The 24,240-nt window shown below is 44.1% G+C and overlaps 1 protein-coding gene and 1 long non-coding RNA gene across 6 annotated transcripts in view; one reads left to right on the forward strand and one right to left on the reverse strand.

Annotated features, from left to right (window-relative positions):
• The first annotated feature begins 12 nt into the window (after positions 1-12).
• LOC140391952 (uncharacterized) lies at positions 13-21,659 on the forward strand. The gene is made up of 3 exons (XR_011935220.1): positions 13-164; positions 18,529-18,626; positions 21,479-21,659. It is a non-coding gene; the product is annotated as an uncharacterized lncRNA (long non-coding RNA).
• The window catches only part of sparta (spartin a), a 57,254-nt gene continuing 51,635 nt past the window's right edge, over positions 18,622-24,240 (reverse strand). For 4 of the 5 annotated variants that reach the window (XM_072477028.1, XM_072477027.1, XM_072477030.1 and 1 more), the window contains one exon: positions 19,902-24,237. In XM_072477028.1, coding sequence (XP_072333129.1) covers positions 24,048-24,237 — 190 coding nt within the window. In that variant the 3' untranslated portion in view covers positions 19,902-24,047. Of the gene's footprint in view, positions 18,792-19,901; positions 24,238-24,240 lie in introns of those variants that run through there. The other variant, XM_072477031.1, reaches the window with a different exon arrangement.

Consider the following 24,240-nt stretch of genomic DNA (forward strand, 5'->3'; position numbering starts at 1 on the left):
AGGACAACGCGCCCATGCGTCACCGGGACTCCCGGAAGTCTCCCCGCTCAAAAGATCCCGCGCGATTTTCCGTCAGGCGAGTGGGAGCCCCGACTCTCGGACGATGGACTGGGAGCGATTGCCGGAGTCCGCCAAAGAGTACGAGCGGATGAAAGGCAACATCGGTAATAACGGACATTGACTTGGCGGTAGTTTATCGACAAGCTCCACATGAGGGGGTTCAGACTTAAAAATGTGTCCTGCTTCCTGCATGCGCAAGGAACAGGACACATCCAGTTTTGTTTTTTAAGTTTAAACTTCTTGTTTGCACCAATCGTGTTGTTTGCAAGTCAAGGCACCAGGCCTTTCATGTGATTTATTTTGCCAGTATCACAGTTAAAGGTGCAGAAGTCACATTGGGTGTGATTTCCCCCAAACTTAGTTACTTTGTTGGGCCCTGGGGAGTTTCTCACCGGTTTAGCACACACTTAGAATTTTTTTTTTAGCACTGGGGAACTGAACTCTTGGGCTGCCATTTTAAAAGGGTGCCCCGATCTCTAAGTGAGCGCGTGGACCCCCCCACCCCCCACACCACACATACACACACATACACATGGCCATTACCCCCACCCCAAGTGAGGACACCCTGCTTATGGGGTCCCCCCTCTTCAGGCACCCCATGCCCACTAACAGGCTCCTCCCTTCCAGGACCCCTCCCCACCTGTCACCTCCCTGACCTCCCAGAGGCCCCTACTTACCTGCCCTGCACCCCCCCCCCATCCTTCAACCCCCCCCCCCCAAACCTCCTATGGGCATGCCCCTTTGGGCCCTTGCCCTTGGCTGTGCCACCCTAGCACCTGGGCACCTTTGCACCTGCACACTGGCACCTGGGCAGTGCTGCTGCCAGCTTGGCAGTGTCACCTGGGCACCTTGGCAGTGCTAAGGTGGCAGTGCCAGGGGGCCACCCTGGGTTTTTTTTCAGGGAGACCACACAGGGGTCTCTGATGGCCCAAGAGACCTCCCCCCACGGGTGCTGGTCCATGTTTGTGTGGACCACTGCTGATTGGTGCCTGACTGCGGCCTCACTGGGGAGGCTGGTGGATCCTGCAAGGCTGGTGGCTTCCAGGTATGTTTGGCAAAGATGGTTTAAAACTGGTTTTGGTGTGTGTCAAAGAGCGGGACCCTGACTTGGATGCCTCGTGGGACTTGGGTGAATCCCGTGAGGCGTGGAGACTTCTGGGAAGCTCACGAGAGGGCTTTCCTGGGCACACTATGTGAGCGAGATCGCAATGCGGCTGGTGGATCATGCTGATTGAATGACAAAGTGATTAAAAGTTGGAAAATTATTTGAGGTGAAAATTATTATTTAAAAATAAATAAATTTAGAGTACCCAATTCATTTTTTTTTTTCCAATTAAGGGGCAATTTAGCGTGTTCAATCCACCTACCTTGCACATCTTTGGGTTGTGGGGGCGAAACCCCACGTAAACACAAGGAGAATGCAAACTCCACACTGACAGTGACCCAGAGCCGGGATCAAACTTGGGACCTTGGCGCCGTGAGACTGCAGTGTTACCACTCCGCCACCGTGCTGCCCCGAGTTGAAAATTTTTGTAGGGATCTTTAGCATCTTGCTTTATTTTTTATAAATTGAATTATTGCCTATAATGGTTTTGTCACTATGCCAGCATTTTAGTATGAATTAATGGTCACTTTTACATCAACTTGTATATTGTTTTTAATATGATATAGTGTCCCACGACGCTTCATGGAAGCAAGGGCAGCATGGTAGCATTGTGGATAGCACAATTGCTTCACAGCTCCAGGGTCCCAGGTTCGATTTCCGGCTTGGGTCACTGTCTGTGCGGAGTCTGCACATCCTCCCTGTGTGTGCTCCGGTTTCCTCCCACAGTCCAAAGATGTGCGGGTTAGGTGGATTGGCCATGCTAAATTGCCCTTAGTGTCCAAAATTGCCCTTAGTGTTGGATGGGGTTACTGGGTTATAGGGATAGGGTGGAGGTGTGGACCTTGGGTAGGGTGCTCTTTCCAAGAGCCGGTGCAGACTCGATGGGCCGAATGGCCTCCTTCTGTACTGCAAATTCTATGATACATTGTTTTTTTTCCCAATTAAGGGACATTTTAGCATGGCCAATTCACCTACCCTACACATTTTGAAAAAAGGGTAAACATTTTAAAATAAGCATCAGGGAAAATCGTGACTAATAATTTTATTAGAATTCTGAGGCGGTAACAAGCCGGATAGATAAAGGGAGCCAGTAGATGCAATATATAGGGATTTCCAAAAGTGTTTGATAAGATACTGCACAAAAGGTTACTTAATAAGATAAGAGCCCATTGTGTTGGGGATAGTATATTAGCATGGATAGAGGATTGACTAATTAATTGAAGACAGAGTTGAGAGAAGTGTCATTTTCAGGAGTGCCACAGGGATCAGTGCTGGAGTGACAATTATTTACAAGATTGTAAGCTTAAAGGCACATTCCGATTATGGGTTCATGGACCAAAATGATAAAGTAACAAAAGAAACGGGAACAAAGGAAATAAACCAGAAGTACTCTTGCATACCTGTGGGCTCGTCCAGGATGTCAAGATATTGTGACATTGTACGTCAGCAACTGGGCTACCGTCATCCATTAGATCAAGAGATTCCTGGTTCAAATCCAGGTTTTCATCTTTCTGAAAAGAGCGCAGAAGAGGTTTACAAGAATGGTTCCAGGGATGCAAAATTTCAGTTATGAGAATAGTTTGGAGAGGTCGGGACTGTTCTCCTTGGAGAGAAGAAGGCTAAGGGGAAATTTGATAGATGCTCAACGAGGGGCTGGACCGAGCCAATGAAGAGAAACTGTTCCTGCACATAAAATGATCAAGAATGCGAGGGCACAGGTTTAAAGTGATTTTTAAAAAAAAGCAAATGTGATGTGAAGAAAAGCCTTTTTCACACATGGTTCGGGTCCAGAATGTGTTTTCTGGAAATGTGGTGGCAGGTTCAATCGAGGCATTCTCGGGCATGAGATGATTTGTTTCTCTTTTTTTTAAATTTTAAAAATAAATTTAGAGTGCCCGATTCATTTTTTTACAAGGAGCAATTTAGCATGGCCATCCACCTAACCTGCACATCTTGGGTTGTGGGGAGACAATTTGTTTCTATTCGGGTATGCAAGGGATCAGGAAAAAGGCAGAGGAATGGCACTAAGTCGTGATGCTTGTTTGGAGAGCAGGTGCAAACACAATGGGATAAATGGCCTCCTTCTGCGCCTCAACAATTTGTGATTCTGTGATTAACCTACTAACTTGACCAAAAAATGTAACCAGTTTGGTGGGACATAGCCACCTTTTCTGGAAGTCACATTCTGCTTTCTTTTAGTTTTCCCCATGTTGACATTTAGTCCACAATGCTGGTTGATCACAATCTCCATTTATATCAAACATCACTTTTTGGGGGGGATTTGCAAGTGGTTTTACAGCCGGGTGCCCTTTCTGTTACTAATCTTCCCTATTTATCAGGGCTGAGGTCAGCACTAATACATGTTGGCTTGCCTGCACCAGTGAATGGGTTCGTTCTGTGGCCAACAAGTCCTGGAGTGCTATTAAAACCTGGAGCATTCTCGCTTGGAGGCAGGGACGCTCAGCCTAAGCATTTTTAAATTCATTCAAAGGGCATTGCTGCTGGATGGGCCAGCATTTATTTCCCACCCCTACTTGCTCTTGAGAAGGTTCATGGTGAGCTGTCTTTGTGAACTGCTGCTGTAGCTACGCCACTGTGCTTTTGAGAGTGAGTTCCAGGATTTTCACCCAGCGACAGTGAAGGAATAGTTGTTAGACGTTTTAGTTGCTGTGATACGAAGAGTCTAAAGTTCTGTCCCTTATTCACAAACACACATTTATTTCATTCCAACAGCCTTTGCACAAAACTCTAACTATACATCACCTGACAGAGGCCACCTGAAGCCCCTTTACATATCAGTGTCAATTAATGGATACTTAACATAAATGAGACAACTAATTGCAATGTCTCTTAACCCATTACTTAACAATGGTGATATATTTCCAGGTCAGGATCATTAGTGTCTTGGGAGGGGAATTTCCGAGTGGTGGTGTACCCATGTATCTGCTGCCTTTATCCTTTTTTAGAGGGTAGTAGTCATGGATTTGAAAGGTGCTGTCTGAGGCACCTTGGTGAGTTCCTGCAGTACATCTTGTAGATGGTACACACTGCTGCTCTGTGAGTCGGTGGTGGAGGGAGTCAAGTGTTTGTGGATGTGATGCATATCAAACTTTGGCCTGGATGGTATCTAGCTTCTTGAGTGTTGTTGGAGCTGCATTCATCCAGGCAAGGGGAGAGTATACCATCACACTCCTGATTTGTACGATGTAGATAGTCAGCAGGGTTTGGGAGTCAGGCGGTGAGTTATTCGCCGCAGGATTCCTAGCCTCTGACATGATCCTGTAGCCACGGTATTTATATTGCAAGTCCCATTCAGTTTTGTTGATAGTGGGGTTTAGTGAAGACAATGCCATTGAATGTCAAGGGGCGATAGTTAAATTCGCTGTTATTGATCATTGCCTGGCACTTGTGTGGCACAAACGTTACTTGTCGGGACACTGCCCTGAAGATCTCCTGGAGCTGAGATGGCTGACTAACAACCACAACCATTTTCCTTTTGTGCTAGGTATGACTCCAACCAGTGGAGAGTTTTCCCCTTTATTCCCATTGACTCCAGTTTTGTGGGCCTCTGTTTAAAAATTGTTTTCTGCCCAGGTTCAGACAGATTGAAGTATCCCTTCTGGCAACCTTCTTATTACTGAAAACATGCTAATGGGGCTATAACTTTCCAATTCCGACCCATTGTCCTTGTTGAATATTAGCATGAGCCTCCCTCCAGTTGATGGGACCAAACTCTTGACTCTCTCGAACTGTTCGATATATAATAAGCAATTGGCTAACCTGCTGACCACTGAATTAAACACTGGTGAAAAATAGCATTTATTTATTTTTAAATTTGGAGTACCCAATCCATTTTTTCCAATTAAGGGGCAATTTAGTGTGGCCAATCCACCTGCCCTGCACATCTTTGGGTTGTGGGGGCGAAACCCACGCAAACACTGGGAGAATGTGCAAACCCCACACGGACAGTGACCCAGAGCCGGGATCGAACCTGGGACCTCGGCGCCGTGAGGCAGCAGGGCTAACCCACTGCGCCACCGTGCTGTCCAGAAAAATAGCATTTATAACCACCATTTATACCCTGAGGAGTTAACCTGATTCTGGCTTGAGGAACATTTTAATGGCCATATGCGGTTGGTCTTTCTCCTACCTCCTGTAAGCCTTTTCTCCACCTCTCTTCCCTGATCCTCAGTTCAGTGATTGCTCTTCCTCTCCTCCTTAAAACCTACCCGAGAGCCAGCTTTAAGTCACCTTTCCTAATATCTCTTGAATTTTGCGGCTATTCTGCCGGACTGCACCCATGTGAGTACCTTGGGGTATTTCTCTTCATTAGCATCCTCTATATACGTGCAAATTGTTATTGTTCCCCCTCTTGCTCCTGACAAGAGCTTCTGAAAAAAATGAAATTATTGCAGCTGCAGTTGTCAACCAGTTCTTCTTCAGTTCTCTGCTTGAAAGTGATCCAACCCAGAGTGCCACAATGACCACCATGGGTAGGGCAAGGAGGTGCATTCCAAATCCACCCCAGAAGGAATGAGGATCAAATCCCATGCTGTAAGCACCAATCTGATCCACACGGTCAACTGAGTCGAACCCAGAGCTTTTGCTCATAGGCAGGGATGCTACTTACTGCGCTACAAGACCTCCTGTTTGACCCCCACTGCCTTCTTGAATTAGATTTTGGATAATCTAATGGCTTTAGTTGCAGTTAGCTGAGCTTAATACGAATCCCTGTTTTCCAACTCTAACCTACTTTTCCCGTTATTTGGCTTTGCACCTTACTAGTGAGCTACTTCGGCATTATTCTAGCATGTCCCCTTTCAATTCAATAGCAATGCCATGACAGGGGGGTGGGTACCAGAGCAATAGGTCGGAAGGTGAAAAAATTGAGGGAGAACTAGGGAATAGGGCCAGTTTGGCTCTTAGGAAGAGCAGACAGGGAGATGTTGCTGAAAACAGTGGGACTGGTGGACTGAAGTGCATATGTTTTAATGCAAGAAGTATAACGGGTAAGGCAGATGAACTTAGAGCTTGGATTAGTACTTGGAACTATGATTGATGTTGTTGCCATTACAGAGACCTGGTTGAGGGAAGGACAGGATTGGCAGCTAAATGTTCCAGGATTTGGATGTTTCAGGAGGGATAGAGGGGGATGTAAAAGGGGTGGAGGAGTAGTGCTATTGGTTAGGGAGAATATCACAGCTGTACTGCAGGAGGACATCTCCGAGGGATTCAACGCTATATGTGTAGAGATCAGGAATAAGAAGAGTGCAGTCACAATGTTGGGGGTTTACTACAGGCCTCCCAACAGCCACCGGGAGATTGAAGAGCAAATAGGTAGACAGATTTTGGAAAGGAGTAAAAGCAACAGGGTTATTGTGATGGGAGACTTTAACTTCCCCAATATTGACTGGGACTCACTTAGTGCTAGGGGCTTGGACGGGTCAGAGTTTCTAAGGAGCATCCAGGAAGGCTTCTTGAAACAATATGTAGATAGTCAATTAGGGAAGGGGCAGTACTGGACCTGGTACTAGGGAAGAGCCCGGCCAGGTGGTAGAAGTTTCAGTAGAGGAGCATTTCGGGAACAGTGACCACAATTCAATAAGTTTTAAAATGCTGGTGGACAAGGATAAGAGTGGTCCTAGGGTGAATGTGCTAAATTGGGGGAAGGCTAATTATAACCGTATTAGGCGGGAACTGAAGAACCTAGATTGGGGGTGGATGTTTGAGGGTAATTCAACATCTGACATGTGGGAAACTTTCAGATGTCAGTTGAAAGGAATTCAGGACAGGCATGTTCCTGCGAGCAAGGAGGAAAAATATGGCAAATTTCGGGAACCTTGGATAACGAGAGATATTGTAGGCCTCGTCAAAAAGAAAAAGGAGGCATTTGTCAGGGCTAGAAGGCTGGGAACAGACGAAGCCTGTGTGGAATCTAAGGAAAGTAGGAAGGAACTTAAGCTAGGAGTCAGGAGGCTAAAAGGGGTCACGAAACATCATTGGCAAATAGGGTTAAGGAAAATCCTAAGGCTTTTTACATGTAGATAAGGAGCAAGAGGGTAGCCAGGGAAAGGGTTGGCCCACTGAAGGACTTGGGAAGGATGTGTGGAGCCAGAGGAAATGGGCGAAGTACTAAATGAATACTTTGCATCAGTATTCACCAAAGAGAAGGAATTGGTGGATGTTGAGTCTGGAGAAGGGTGTGTAGATAGCCTGGGTCACATTGAGATCCAAAAAGACGAGGTGTTGGGCACCTTGAAAAATATTACGGTGGATAAGTCCCCAAGGCCTGATAGGATCTACCCCAGAATACTGAAGGAGGCAAGAGAGGAAATTACTGAGGCCTTGACAGAAATCTTTAGATCCTCACTGTCTTCAGGTGATGTCCCAGAGGACTGGAGAATAGCCAGTGTTGTTCCTTTGTTTAAGAAGGGTAGCAAGGATAATCCAAGGAACTACAGGCCAGTGAGCCTTACGTCAGTGGTAGAGAAATTATTGGAGAGAATTCTTCAAGACTGGATCTACTCCCATTTGGAAGCAAGTGGACGTATTAGCACGAGGCAGCACAGTTTTGTGAAGGGGAGGTCATGTGAACTCTAACTTGATAGAGTTTTTCGAGGAGGTCACAAAGATGATTGATGCAGGTAGGGCAGTGGATGTTGTCTAAACTGACTTCAGTAAGGCCTTTGACAAGGTCCCTCATGGCAGACTGGTACAAAAGGTGAAGTCACACTGGGTCAGACATGAACTGGCAAGATGGATACAGAACTGGCTAGGTCATAGAAGGCAGAGAGTAGCAATGGAAGGGTGCTTTTCTGATTGGAGGGCTGTGACCAGTGGTGTTCCACAGGGATCAGTGCTGGGACCTTTGTTGTTCGTAGTATATATAAATGATTTGGAGGAAAATGTAACTGGTCTGATTAGTAAGTTTGCGGGCGACACAAAGGTTGGTGGAATTGCGGATAGCAATGAGGACTGTCAGAGGATACAGCAGGATTTAGATCGTTTGGAGACTTGGGCGGAAAGATGGCAGCTGGAGTTTAATCCGGACAAATGTGAGGTAATGCATTTTGGAAGGTCAGATAAGGAATATACAGTGAATGGTAGAACCCACAAAGAGTATTGACAGTCAGAGAAATCTAGGTGTACAAGTCGCTGAAAGTGGCAACATACTGGAGAAGGGTGTCAAGAAGGCATACGGCATGCTTGCCTTCATTGGCCGGGGCATTGTGTATAAAAATTGGCAAGTCATGTTGCAGCTGTATAGAACCTTAGTTAGGCCACACTTGGAGTATAGTGTTCAATTCTGGTCGCCTCACTACTAGAAGGATGTGGAGGCTTTGGAGAGGGTGCAGAAGAGGTTTCCCAGGATGTTGTCTGGTATGGAGGGCAATAGCTGGGAGGAGAGGTTGAAGAAACTCGGTTTGTTCTCACTGGAATGATGGAGGTTGAGGGGGTGACCTGATAGAATTCTACAAAATTATGAGGGGCATAGACAGAGTAGATAGTCAGAGTCTTTTTCCCAGGGTAGAGAGGTCAATTACTAGGGGGCATAGGTTTAAGGTGCGAGGGGCAAGGTTTAGAGGAGATGTACGAGGAAAGTTTTTTTACACAGAGGGTAGTAGATGCCTGAAACTCGCTGCCGGAGGTGGCGGGAGCAGGGACGATAGTGATGTTTAAGGGGCATCTTGACAAATACATGAATAGGATGGGAATAGAGGTATACGGACCCCGGAAGTGTAGAAGATTTTCGTTTAGATGGGCAGCATGGTCGGCGCAGGCTTGCAGGGCCGAAAGGCCTGTTCCTGTGCTGTACTTTTATTTGTTGTTTGACTTCCTTTTGCATTAGGGAGTTTTCCCCACTTAATAGGGTTGACCTGATTAATGTATAAATCTTGCCTGCATGGCAACTGAAACTGGCATAAAATCTTGTCGACTGATTTGATTAATCCATTTTATTCTCATTATATGGTGGCAGATGGGAGTGAGTGGAAAAGGAAAACTTTCGCTTTTCTCAGCACTCCAATTATTCTAACAGGAGAGTCTTGAATCCAATTATTTCAAGCAGTAAAAACGCACTCCAGCATTGCAGGGTTCTATTAAGGCTTCATCTCCCTCTAACTGCAAGACACAGGAGGGTGTTGCTAACAGCCAGAGATCATGCTTTACTTTTTCACTTGATGAAAGCAGTAATCCTACTTTTTTTACTGGGTCATGTTGCCATTACCAGATGCTGGAGAGTCTGGCTGGAGTATTGTCTGCACCAGAGCAGGAGATTAAATCCAGTTGTAGAGTAGATGCTCAATACAATTCTCTTGTGGCCATTGACTATCCCATCGGGGTCATTTCACCTTTGATAATTGCATTTGTACCGATGATGTATTAATCAGAAAGTAAAATAAATTGAGAGTACCCAATCCATTTTTTTTCCAATTAAGGGTCAATTTAGCGTGGCCAATCCACCTGACGCGCACACCTTTGGGTTGTGGGGTGAGACCCACACAGACACACTGAGAATGTGTAAATTCCACATGGGCAGTGATTCGGGGCTGGAATCGAACCCGGTGTTGTGTGCCAGAAAATAAATTTAAATTGAAGCATGATCTGATTACATAGACAGCAAATCATTTTTTTAAAAATATTTTTTTATTCTCCTTTTTCACATTTTCTCCCAAATTTACACCCAAGAGTAAACAATAATCAGTAACAAATATAATGTCAATCCCCATATCAATAACAACGATCCCATCCTCCCACCAAACCCCCAAACACTAGCCTGCATGTTAACATAAACAAATGACAAAAAGGAATCCGGAATCACCCAGTCACCATTATCACATACAGTCCCAGCCCCCCCTAATGTTCGATGTGATCTAATTCTTGAAAGTGCATAATGAATAACGCCCATGAATTGTAGAACCCCTCCATCCTTCCCCTCAGCTCAAATTTGACTTTTCATGCGTCAAGAATTCCAGCAGGTCCCCCCGCCATGCCAGGGCACAGGGTGGAGAGATTGATCTCCACCCTAACAGGATCCGCCTTCGGGCGATCAACGAGGCGAAGGCTACAACACCTGCCTCCGCGCCCGTTTCCAATCCTGGTTGATCCAACACCCTGAATATGGCCTCCCAAGGGTCCCGGGTCCAGTTTCACGTGCACCACTTTAGAGATTACCCTAAACACCTCCTTCCAGTAATCCTCCAGCATTGGACAGGGCCAAAACATATGAACGTGGTTTGTGCCCCCCACCACCAACGTTCACATACATCATCTATCCCCTCAAAGAGCCGGCTCACCTTCGCCCTTGTAAGGTGTGCTCTATACACCACCTTCAGCTGTATCAGCCCCAACCTCGCACACTAGGTGGAGGCGTTCACCCTCCAGCGCACCTCACACCAGAACCCCTCCTCCATACCCTCTCCCAACTCTTCCTCCCACTTTGCCTTGATCCCTTCTAGCGGTGCCTTCTCCTCCTCCAAAATAGCCCCAGTAAACTGCCGATACAATCCCCTTCTCCAGTCCCCCTGTTGTCAGCACCTCCTCCGGCAATGTGGAAGCCGGCTCTACTGGGAAGCTCTGTATCTCCTTTCTGGCAAAGTCTCAAACCTGCATGTATCTAAATATTTCCCCCTGCTCCAGCCCATACTTCGCTCCCAGCTCCTTCAATCCTGCAAAACGACCCCCAAGAAACAAATCTTTTAGTGTCCTAATTCCTTTCTCCTCCCATCTCCGAAAATTTCCATCCCACTTCCCTGGCTCAAATCAATGGTTCCCCCGAATCGGCATTTCCCTTGACCCTGCCCCCAACCCGAAGTGCTGTCGAAACTGCCTCCAAAATCTCAACAAAGCTATTACTACCGGACTCAGAGTATCTCCCCGGAGCCGTAGGGAGCAGCCCTATCGCTAGCGCCTTCAATCCCGACCCCTACCCAAACTCTCCTCCATTCTGACCCATTGGGAGTTGATGTTTCTGACCCAACTCCGTACCTTCTCCACATTCGCCGCCCAGTAATAATTCATCAGGTTCGGAAGACCCAAAACCCCTGCCTGCCTTCCTCTCTGTAGTAGCACCTTTTTAATTCTGGCCACCTTCCCTCCCCATATGAACAAGGTAATCAATCATCCCTTCAATCTCTCTAAAATATGCCTTTGGCAGGAAAATTGGCAGGCATTGAAAAATAAATAGGAATCGCGGCAGCACATTTATTTTAACCGCCTGTACCCGACCCGCCAGTGACAGAGGGAGACCATCCCACCTTGCCAGATCAGCTTTCACCCTCCTCATCAAATTAGAAATGTTGTAACTACGGAGCCCCCACCAATCTCGAGCAACCTGCACCCCCAGGTATCTAAAGTGAGTCCCTGTCTTAAGGAGTGGCAAACCCCCCATCCCTGCCCAACCCCGGCTGAGACACCACAAAATATTCACTCGTCTAGATTTAATTTGTACCCTGAGAAAGACCCAAACACCCGAAGCAGCTCCAGTATTCCCCCTATTGACACACTTGGTTCCGGCACGCATAACAAGTCATCGGCATATAAGGACACCCTATAAGACATAGGAGCGGAACTAAGGCCATTCGGCCCATCGAGTCCACTCCACCATTCAATCATGGCTGATTTCAACTCCATTTACCCGCTCTCTCTCCATAGCCCTTAATTCTGCGAGAAATCAAGAATTTATCAACTTCTGTCTTCAAGACACTCAACATCCCGGCCTCCACCGCCCTCTGTGGCAATGAATTCCACAGACCCACCACTCTCTGGCTGAAGAAATTTCTCCTCATCTCTGTTCTAAAGTGACTCCCTTTTATTCTAAGGCTGTGCCCCAGGGTCCTAGTCTCCCCTGCTAATGGAAACAACTTCCCTACATCCACCCTATCTAAGCCATTCATTATCTTGTAAGTTTCTATTAGATCTCCCCTCAACCTCCTAAACTCCAATGAATATAATCCCAGGATCCTCAGACGTTCATCGTATGTTAGGCCTACCATTCCTGGGATCATCCGTGTGAATCTCCGCTGGACCCGCTCCACTGCCAGTATGTCCTTCCTGAGGTGTGGGGCCCAAAATTGCTCACAGTATTCTAAATGGGGCCTAACTAATGCTTCATAAAGCTTCAGAAGTACATCCCTGCTTTTATATTCCAAGCCTGTTGAGATAAATGACAACATTGCATTTGCTTTCTTAATTACGGACTCAACCTGCAAGTTTACCTTTAGAGAATCCTGGACGAGGACTCCCAAGTCCCTTTGCACTTCAGCATTATGAATTTTGTCACCGTTTAGAAAATAGTCCATGCCTCTATTCTTTTTTCCAAAGTGCAAGACCTCGCACTTGCCCACGTTGAATTTCATCAGCCATTTCTTGGACCACTCTCCTAAACTGTCTAAATCTTTCTGCAGCCTCCCCACACTACCTGCCCCTCCACCTATCTTTGTATCATCGGCAAACTTAGCCAGAGTGCCCCCAGTCCCGTCATCTAGATCGTTAATATATAAAGAGAACATCTGTGGCCCCAACACTGAACCCTGCGGGACACCACTCGTCACCGGTTGCCATTCCAAAAAAGAACTTTTTATCCCAACTCTCCGCCTTCTGCTTGACAGCCAATCGTCAATCCATGTTAGTACCTTGCCTCGAATACCATGGGCCCTTATTTTACTCAGCAGTCTCCCGTGAGGCACCCTTCTTGAACAGAGGGGTTACAACAGCGATTTTTCCAATCCTCTGGGACTTTCCCTGACTCCAGTGACTTTTGAAAGATCATAACTAACGCCTCCACTATTTCTTCAGCTATCTCCTTTAGAACTCTAGGATGTAGCCCATCTGGGCCCAGAGATTTATCAATTTTTAGACCTCTTAGTTTCTCCAGCACTTTCTCCTTTGTGATGGCTACCATATTCAACTCTGCCCCCTGACTCTCCGGAATTGTTGGGATATTACTCATGTCTTCTACTGTGAAGACTGACGCAAAGTACTTATTTAGTTCCTCAGCTATTTCCTTGTCTCCCATCACTAGATTACCAGCGTCATTTTGGAGCGGCCCAATGTCTACTTTTGCCTCCCGTTTGTTTTTAATGTATTTAAAGAAACTTTTACTATCATTCCTAATGTTACTGGCTAGCCTACCTTCATAATTCATCCTCTCTTTCCTTATTTCTCTCTCTGTTATCCTCTGTTTGTTTTTGTAGCCTTCCCAATCTTCTGACATCCCACTACTCTTTGCCACATTATAGGCTTTCTCTTTTGCTTTGATGCATTCCCTAACTTCCTTTGTCAGCCATGGCTGCCTAATCCCCCCTCTGATAACCTTTCTTTTCTTTGGGATGAACCTCTGTACTGTGTCCTCAATTACTCCCAGAAACTCCTGCCATTGCTGTTCTACTGCCTTTCCCACTAGGCTCTGCTCCCAGTCGATGTTCGTCAGTTCCTCCCTCATGCCCCTGTAGTTACCTTTATTTAACTGTAACACCTTTACATCTGATTCTGCCGCCTTTCTTTCAAATTGGAGATTGAATTCTACCATATTATGATCACTGCCTCCCAAGTGTTCCCTTACTTTAAGATATTTAATCAAGTCTGGCTCATTACATAACACTAAGTCCAGAAAAGCCTGTCCCCTCGTGGGCTCCATCACAAGCTGTTCCAAAAAGCCCTCCTGTAAACATTCAATGAATTCCCTTTCCTTGGGTCCACTGGCAGTATTATTTACCCAGTCCACCTGCATATTAAAGTCCCCCATGATCACTGTGACCTTGCCTTTCTGACATGCACTTTCTATTTCGTGGTGCATTTTGTGCCCCTGGTCCTGACCACTGTTAGGAGGCCAGTACATAACTCCCATTATGGTTTTTTTGCCTTTGTGGTTCCTCAACTCTACCCACACAGACTCCACATCATCTGACCCTATGTCGTTTAGTGCTATTGATTTAATTTCATTCCTAATTAACAAGGCAACCCCGCCCCCTCTGCCCACCTCCCTGTCTTTTCGATAGGTTGTGAATCCCTGGATGTTTAAATGCCAGTCCTGAACCCCCTGCAACCATGTCTCTGTGATGCCTACCACATCATACCTTCCAGTCACAATCTGGGTCACAAGCTCATCTACCTTGTTCCGTACACTGCGCGCATTTAAATATAGCACCTTTAATTCTCTATTGACCGTCCCTTTTTGTTTTCTTAGTGTGGTGGACCTTGGTTTACTGAGCCTTTCCATACACTGTCATATTTTGTGGGATGGGGACTATTATAACCTCTCCTGAGTTCTGTCTTTTCGTGCTTTTTTGTATTCCTAAGCATCCACGCTTCCTACTGATTTCTTCACCTCTTGGTTCCCTGACTTCCCCCAAATCTCTAGTTTAAAGTCCCATTGACCACCCTATTTACTCTTTTTGCCAGAACACTGGTCCCAGCTCGGTTCAGGAGGAGACCATCCCAACGGCATAGGTCCCCTTGTCCCAAAACTGATGCCAGTGTCCCATGAAAAGGAACCCCTCTTTCCCACACCACTCTTTCAGCCACGTGTTAACTTCCCTTATTCTTGCCTCCCTATGCCAATTTGCACGTGGCTCGGGCAGTAATCCGGCGATTATGACCCTTGAGGACCTGTTTTTTTTTATTTGAATCCTAGCTCTTTATAATCTCTAAACAGGTCCTCTTTTCTAGACTTGCCTATGTTGTTGGTACCGACATGGACCACAACAACTGGATCCTCCCCCTCCCTCTCCAGTATCCTTTCAAGCCGATCAGAGATGTCCTGCACCCTAGCAGCGGGCAGGCAACATACCATGCGGGACTCTTTATCCTGCTCACAAAGGATACTATCTATCCCCCTGATAATAGAATCCCCGACAACTACAACTTGCCTACTTACTCCCTCCCCTTGAATGGCCTGCTGAACCATGGTGCCTTGGTCAGCTGACTCATCCTTCCTGCAGCCCTGTTCACCATCCACACAAGGAGCAAGTGCCTCATACCTGTTGGGCAGGGTCAAGGGCTGAGGCTCCTGAGTTCCTGACTGCTGGTTCCCTTTACCTGCCTGACTTGCAGTCACACCCTGCTGTCCCTGGCCACTGGCAGGATTTAAACTACTTACCCTGACAGGTGTGACTGCCTCCTGAAACACAGTGTCCAGGTAAGTCTTCCCCCCCCCCCCCCCCCCCCCCAGATGTGCCTCAGTGTTTGAAGCTCAGACTCCAGCTCATCAACTCTATCCCCCCCCGCACTATCCCTTTCCATACCCCAAAACCTCTTAATGCGATGGACAATGGCTCAATGGTGAGTGCAAACAGCAGGGAGGTCATAGGACATACCTGCCTAGTCACAGTGGAAAGTATTCTGAGCTGATGTTATTTGTGTGGGCACTGGCCCTCGCCTCCTTACATAATAGCTTCACCCAGTCCACAAATCTGGGTCCAATTCCAAACTGCTCTCGAACTGCCATCAAGTACCCCCATTCTACCCGGTCAAACACTTTCCTGGCGTCCAATACCACAACCACCTGTTTCCTTCCCCTCTGCCGGTACCATAACCACGTTCAATACCCTCGTAATGTTCAAAAAGAGCTGCCTCCCTCTCACAAACCCCGTCAGATCTTCACCTATGGGGCACTCCTCTAGCCTACCTGCCAGTACCTTCGCCAATATCTTTGCGTCCACTTTTAAAAGTGATATGGTCCTATATGACCCACACTCCATCGGATCCTTATCTTTCTTAAGTAACAGGGAAATCGATGCCTGCCCCAAAGTTTGTGGTCACACCTCCTTCCCTATCGCCTTCTCAAAATCCCCACCATCAGCGGTACCAGTTTATTTTTGAATTTATTATAATCCACCGGAAACCCATCCGGCCCTGCCACCTTCCCCGACTGCATCCTTCCAATCGCATCTTTTATCTCCTGCTCCACTATCACCCCCTCTAACGTAGCCCTGTCCTCCCCTAACCTAGAGTACTCCAGCCCATCTCGAAATTCCTGCATCTCCTGGCCTCCCCCAGTTGGCTCTGACCTGTACAATCTCTCATAAAATTCCTTAAAGACATTGTTAATCTGATCTGGAGCTACCACCAACTTCCCTGTCCTGACCTGGACAATTTGCAAATCATTTTTTAAATCAATGTTATTTAATTTGTGCACGAAGTTCACAAAGGACAAAAATGTAGATTTTTGTAAGATTTAAGAGTGAGAACCATGGGCTGGATTCTCCAATTTGAAGACTACGTGCTGATGCCGGCGTGGGAACAGTGGCGTTTTGTGCCAGAAAACACAGCTCAAAAGCTGCACCAGTCTGGTGGGGGGCTAACAGGCACACGGCGTAAAGGCGCGCATATACATGGCGCCAACTGCACGTGGATCCGGCCTGCCACATACTGTCCCCCAGTAACCCTCCTGCCTGTGGAACGGAACGGACCCCCTCCCCTCGGCGCCATTGCACTCAGTCCGCAGCCGGCCCGCCTGATACGGGAAAAAATAGCATAAGTGACCCACGCCGTCGTGAACTCAGCCCATCGGGGTGGAGCATAGGGGGAGTGCCTCAAGTTACATCTTGAGGCCGTCTAAATGGCATGCGGCACTCTTGAGGGGGCGGAGCATCGCAAAAGGGACACCACCCACGGTTTTGGTGCAAACGGGGATTCTCCAGCTGATCAGAGAATCCCACCCCATAAGTTCTCTTGAACCACCCATGTCAGGCCAAGTTCAAAAGCCACAGTTCATGGTGAGATAAAAGCAAGCACTGGGTTAAATTTCTAGAGGAATAGCATTGAAAAGTAGAGAATTGTGTTCAGCTTGTATAGAATCTTGGTTAGCCCACTTAACATTATCACCTAGTTCTGGTCTCCATATTATAAAAAGGATACAGTGGTATTGGAGAAGGTGCAAGAAGATTTGCATGACTAATACCATAACTGTATTTTCAGAAAAGGCTGAATGGGTCAGGACTCCCTTTTTCTCTCTAGAAAACAGAATACTTGAGCGGTGCCCTGAAAGGGGGATTTGATGGCGTAGATGCTGAAATTGAGAATTCCAAAGAAGTCATAATTACAAGATCACATCACAATTAAACACAATGGAGAATTCGGTAGAAAGCTCTTTATCCATAAGTGTAAGATGTAGAACTTGCTACCTACCACAAGGAGAAGCTGAGGCGAATGCATTTCAGGATAAGCTAGAAAAGCATGAGGCGGAAAGGAGTAGCAGGGTATGTTGATTGAGTTAAAGTAGTGGGGAGGCTTGCGTGGATCATAAGTCCTGACGTACACCAGTTGGGTGAAATGGTCTGTTTCAGTGAAGTATATTTTGTGTATAACACTGAATAATGATTAATTTAGATCAACAGTTGTGGCTTTTCTTGAATATGAAAATGTTCCAAATGTTGTCAGGAAGTTCAAGGGGAAACAACATTTATGGAGAATCCCTTTTAAGTAATGCTTAATTTCTGCAGATAACGTTGTAATATCCTCAGCCTGGATCTATAAGATGAACAACTTACCTTTGCTCATGTAGATTTAATAACACTGAACTCTTTTACAGACGTTAACCTTCCTCCCACTGAAAGCAAATAGACTTTGTTCTGTGCATGAAGCATTGATGCAATTGTAATGCACAAAATATTTTGAGATTCTAAGTGAATGGAATATAGTTGGTGCTTTATTGCACTGTGCATATGATTATAGAAGTGTGTTTTATGATATGCATTTGCACCCTGCCTAGAATTACATTGCAGGTACTTACCAAATAATTAATTTCTTCTTTATTTACTGCCCAAAATATTAACTGGGCTATATGCTCGGTGTGTTTGTTATATTGATAATTTCCAATACACTTTGGTACAATATCGACCTTTGCCAAGTTGCTCTTCCAACAATCTAAAACCTTGTCTGGCACCTAGCAAGTAACAATCCTGTCAAGTAACACTTACTTTCTTTTTCTTTTAAAATCCTGAGATGGAAGCCTCTTCACAGTTAACACGAGGATAGCCCTCTCTAGGGTTTGTAATTAATATAGAATTGGAGTAAAATGTGGTCTAAGATGTTAAAATGAATTACTCCTGTGTACCCTGACCAAATTATTCTCCTGACTTCATCACTGCACTTCACCTGCAAACAACACCACAGGAGATCAATTCTATATGAAAGATTTTATGCTAACTTTTTAAAATGTCAGTCTTCACATTTGTATGGAACTGCCCATGTAAAAATGTTCTGTAATTACACGCTCCTAGTAGTAGGGGTGCTCAAAGCCTGCTGCCCTTCAAGATTACATTTGGGCTTAATTGTGAGCAACACCATGGAATACTAGGATTCCAGTTTCAAAGAAAATAATTAGACAATCAGTTTAATGGGTTATATTATTTATATTGCAGAAAAACTTACTGGTGAATCTTCTCAGCTAGCTATGTACCAGAAGAAAATGGTGGAACACAATGCAGTGCTTACAAGGCTCAGCCAGAATTTCAATCAGGTAACTTGAAACTGCAAATGGCTTTGTTTGGGCAACCTTTCCCTTTTGAGGCAGTGAGTGTTAGCCACAAGTGATCCTGGTCAGCTGCAGATTAAATCTCTCTTGACTTGTCCAACCGATGAGCAATAGCCACCATCTTTTCTTTTGTTCCTCATAACAGACATCCTGGAGGTATTTAGGAAATAAATGATCAATCTAGCTTTTCCTACCTTCCCCAGTTTCAATACAAATTTTAAAAGCCCTTCTGAATTTATTTTTAAACACCTGAACCACTGAATGAACATTTATATTTCTGCATCTCATTTTGTTGGTCATCAATTTACCACTGGTGCGACTCAGTCCCTTGCTCTTCCTCAGCTGAATGCAAAAGGATCACTTCTCTTTTTAAATCTTTTTGCTATAATGCTTGCGATTCATATCGCATCCCTCCCTCCTTTTTTCTTCCTGATCTATTGCTCCTCAATTTTTTATATCGAATTGCCAAATTTGATCCTTCAGATGAGTTACTTATTTTGATTTTCTATTTTAATAATTTATTCAATTTCCAGGAATTTAACTTCCCATGAGCATTATATGGGCTCATTAGGATACTGTAATTCCATGTTGAATACGACAGGGGTAGTGTACAGTATTGAACATGTTGCTTTGATCACAATTTATTGATGGTCTTGGCAATAAACTAGGTTTTAAACAATATTTAAAAAAACTTTTCCAATTAAGGGGCAATTTGGTGTGGCCAATCCCCCTACCCTGCAAATCTTGTGGCTATGGAGGTGAGACCGACACAGACATGGGGACAATAAGCAAACTCCACACTATGGACAATGACCCAGGGCCGGGTACAAACTCCATGAGGCAGCAACTCCACTAAACCAGCTCTCGTGTTTTCTCAGACATTTCAAACCATTTACTTAAATTCCAGCTTGCTTATTAAAGTTAATTTATTCACCATATTTTGAAACTTTAAGTAGACTTTTTTTTAAATGGTACACATTGTTCACATTTTTCAGATAAATATCAATACTTTGCATCAATTTCTCTCCACCTCAGCAATTTTGCTATTTTTCTAAACCTGACCTATTTTAATTTGATGCTTCTGTGCTGTTACACATTTACTCCAAGCCACATCTGCTTGATTATTTTATCACATATGAATGTTACAATCCCAGCTGCTACTACTGGACAAGATAGATCCTAGGCTGGAACCTGGCATGATGATCCTAACTCTTTTTTGTTTTGATATTTGGATAAACAGAATCACAGGACTGCTGATAATTGTATTGAAAGTTAACGTTTATTAAACAAGATTAACTATAATACACTACTTCACCTCAGCTAGACCTTTGCAAATATATACAGAATTGTATGGATAACACAACTTAAAATTTATCTTGTATTCTAATATTTTCAGTAAGTACACAGTTCATGTAACAAGAATTTTGTTCAAATACCTGTTTTTCCCCTTTTTGACTTTACTCGTCACTTTTACCATTCCCTGCTTTCTGGGACTTTTGTTCTTTTGGGAAATCTGCTTTCTGCAATTCCCAGTCTTGTGTCCAGCTCCTCCAGGACAAGTTTACAACTAATTCAAGTTCTTGCTGTACTACAACCTTGGGGAATGGTTCAGTTGGTAGTAGTTTTGTGGGTTCAAGTTCCTCTTTGAACACAAATTTTGGTTGATACTGTGCAAGGTACTAACTCAAGACATTAGGCAAGGCCCCATTTACCCTCTCCTGGACGTAAAAGAACAACATTGTTCTTCCACAAAGCAGCAAATGTGTTGTCCAGTACTTTTATCCTTTTACCATCACCCCTCTGTTGGTTTCTTTTCCCCATGGGGTCGCCACAGTGCTGGTTGATGACCCTTCATAACCAACCATATTTAGATTGGCAGGTGGTTTTACAGCTGGATGCCTTTCCTGCTACTAACGTTCCCATTTTATCTGAGCTGGAGTACAGGATTGATAGAGACACATACTAAATTGTCTACCCAGCTGGCTGGGTTCTTCCGTAGCCAAAAAGTGGGCTTGAACCTGGAGCATTCTGGATCTGGGCTGGAGTACAGCACTGATAGACACACAGCTGGGTTCTTCCACAGCAAACAAGTGGAACTTGAGCATAAGAGCATTCTGGATCAGAAGCAGACATCTGCCTGAGCCACAGTGGTTCTTCCTCAGTCAACAAAACAACATTCTAGTCATTTATTTTGTTGCTGTTTGTAGGAGTGTGCTGTGCAATAATTAACTTTTTCCTACAAGCAATACTTGTACTTTATTGGATATAGTGGGCACATTTTAAGCTGGCAGTAATATTTGTATCTTTGACCTTCAACCATCACTCCACAATGTGAACCATTTTTCATCTCGTGTAGCATTGTGTTTATTGCCTGGTCACGTTGACTAGTTATCCCAGATCAGATGAGGTTATTCATGAATTCTTCTCAACCTTGCCCCTCACCCAAGGTATGGTGATCCTCCGGTTAAATCACCACCTGTCAGCTCTGGGACTATAGCTAATCTACTGTTATCAAGATTTTTTTTTTTTAAACTGAGGTCACAGGCAGCAAGTGTGTATCCTGGTCAGCTACGCTTTATATGGAGTGGCACAGTTGAGCTATAAGCCTCTGACAACAGACTAGTAATTTGCTCCAGGCTAAACTATTAAATCAAAATGAAAGCAAATACATTGTCTGTGCCATGTGGCTCTAGGAAGAGAATCAAGAGGTTATTTTTCACTTTGTTGCTAGTTATTAACCTCTCCAGCTAGTAACAAGGATTAATTGTACTGAGCATTTTTACATGATTGACTAAATTTTGTGTCATTTAACAACGGAAACTTTTATCCCTTTGTAGGTTCAGTCACGATTGGAACGGGTAGCAGCAGTGAAGCCTGGTAGCACTTTACTAAACCAGTAGCTTTCATGGGAAAATACATTCCTGATGCAATGAAAAAAATTCAAGATTGTAGTTTTCCAGTTTTATTGATATTATGTAACTTTTCTAAAAAAATAAATAAAACTGGTGTTGATTTAAATGGCTTCTGAAGGAATTAACTATGCTATGTAAAAACAACTGATTTCAAGCATTTTAAAAATAAATTTAGAGTCCCCAATTCATTATTTTCCCAATTACGGGGCAATTTAGGGTGACCAATCCATCTACCCTGGACATCTTTGGGTTGTGGGGGTGAAACCCATGCAAACACAAGGAGAATATGCAGACTCCACACGGACAGTGAATCAGAGCCGGGATCAACCTGGGACCTCGGTGCCATGAGGCAGCGGTGCTAACCACTGCGCTACCGTGCTGCCCCCTGATTTCAAGCATAACAAATACCAAGTGGTTTCAATTATTTCCTGGGGAAGTGGATGGCACAGGCCAATCCCCAGTTGCTCTTGATACGATGATGATATGTTCTATAAGCTGTCATCTTAACTGCCACGGTCCATGTGGTTACACCTACAGCATTGTTGGAGTTCAAGGATTTTGATCTGGCATGCTTCAAATCAACTGGTCACTTCTAACTGAACTCTTGACCAAGATGCTGCTGTACCTAACTCAGCCACCTACCTGAGCTCAAGATAGATCAGAAGTGGAAGATAACTACAGTCTGGTAGAAAAACTGACGTATTCCTTAAACAAATCTCTTAAGGTGCTAAAGTTGTACAGTAGTTACATATGGTTTCTCCTTCTCTCCCTCCCTTTTAGTCTCCTCCTCCCCCGCCCTCCCTTTCTTTTTGTCTCCTCCCCGCCCTCCCCATACCACAGTGTAAGGGGAGGTTTGGTTATGCAGGGGAGAAAGGTATGAAATAAATATTACGTTTGAGGCAAAGTAGGGGAAACAGAATAGCCAACCAATCTTATATATGCAACTAAGGATTAGTCAAACATTCTACAGCCATATGCCTGGTTGGTTGAAGTTGGTCATTTTGGTTTAAAAAAGCTACGCTAAAAGGGCAGAATTTAAACTTGCTCAAGGTCAGGTTTTTTTTGGGAGATTGTAACTTTACTATAAAATGTAAAAATTAGGGGTGATCTAATGGTCACATCAAGCTTTCTGCAATTTTATATCAGCTGCACAAAAGCAACCATTCTGGGATATCTGCCATTATTTACACAAACTATTGATAACTGTTTAGTAAGCTGGTTATATTTTAATACTTTTCATTGAGGCACTTAAGAAAAGGGAGTTGAATATTTTATTAATTCAAGTAAAGTTAGTGCTACAACTGTTCTAGTTTAAAATCAGTATCCTTGGGATGGAAGCAAACATTTGTTCAGACTTGATCCTTTTCTAGGTAAATTACCAAACAAAAATTATATGTGCTTTATGCAAGAATTATTTTACCGATTACAAATCTGAGCCATTGAATTTCACCACTTCAAACTGAAATTGCATGAACTTTTCAAAGTTGAAAAGTTTTTCCATTTATAGATTAGCTTTATAAACGTCCAATAATTGGACATGTGCCAACTCTTAGGCTGAACCTACCACCCCTTTTGTCTTAATGTTTGACTGGTTTTGGTCAATGGTATTACATCCTGAAGGGCAATAGTCATTTTAGGTGTCGAAACATCTTGCTTTATTTTACAATGCAAACTAAATGTTTGCAGCCAAAAATTAGGTACCGTATTCTTACTTTCACTTTACTACACCGTTTGCAATACACAGTCAAATAAATGTACACTGACACCCTTTAGATACCACGCCTATATTTTTTGAGTTGTATATTTGGCTTGCTTAATATTACATAGCGCTGCAGCAGTTTTTAAAAATTGCATCAAATGTAGATTTAAGTTGTTAATTTTTCTCTGTACTGCTCCAAAATAAATGACCTCTTCTTGATTATGAAAAACAGCTGCTTATATCCAGAATTAAAAACCTTAAAGCACAAATATGTATTATCCATAAGAGAGAGGGGGGGGGGGTCTGAAATCAACAGATTTCCATTTAAAATTGACACTGTGCAGTAACTATAGTTAATGTTGTATGCACAAAGTATAAATCCAATCCAATGAAGTAAGCATTACTCTACCTTATACTCTGGTGTGCTGTTACAAATGGCAATTCTGCTTTACAACCAATTCATTTAGGATATAAAGCAAAGACTAAGGAGAAAAGATAGAAGAAACACCCTTTTAGAGTGCCAAAATATATATATTTTTTTAAACTCATGTGAAAATGCTCTATTCTTAGTACATTAATGTCCATCCCAACATCTGAAAATAAATTCAAAGTGACAGTTGCAAAATCAATTAAGCATATTTGACAAAGTGCAATAGGTATTTCATTTTGCAAGTTGAACTGTTGCTTGTTAGTCAAAAATGGAATTCTGAAAAACTATTCATATCAGGCAGTTACATGTTAACACTTAAAATTCCATCATATGAATTCTTCAAGGCGTTCCAAAGCTGAAAATATTCATTTTTTTTCTTGTTTCTCTGGTTTTTCTTGCAATTTGTAATCAACCAGAATAGCATTTCCAGTTTCCTTTGCGGTGCGTCGAGCCACAGCCTTGATACCCAGGTTATCAATGTTAAAAGCTGTCACACCAACATTGATGGCAGAGTTCACAGCATTGTCTGTAGCTTTCCCAGCAGCAGAGCCATACCTT

The sequence above is a fragment of the Scyliorhinus torazame genome, chromosome 15 (genome assembly GCF_047496885.1).
Source record: "Scyliorhinus torazame isolate Kashiwa2021f chromosome 15, sScyTor2.1, whole genome shotgun sequence".
Classification (NCBI taxonomy): Eukaryota; Metazoa; Chordata; class Chondrichthyes; order Carcharhiniformes; family Scyliorhinidae; genus Scyliorhinus; species Scyliorhinus torazame.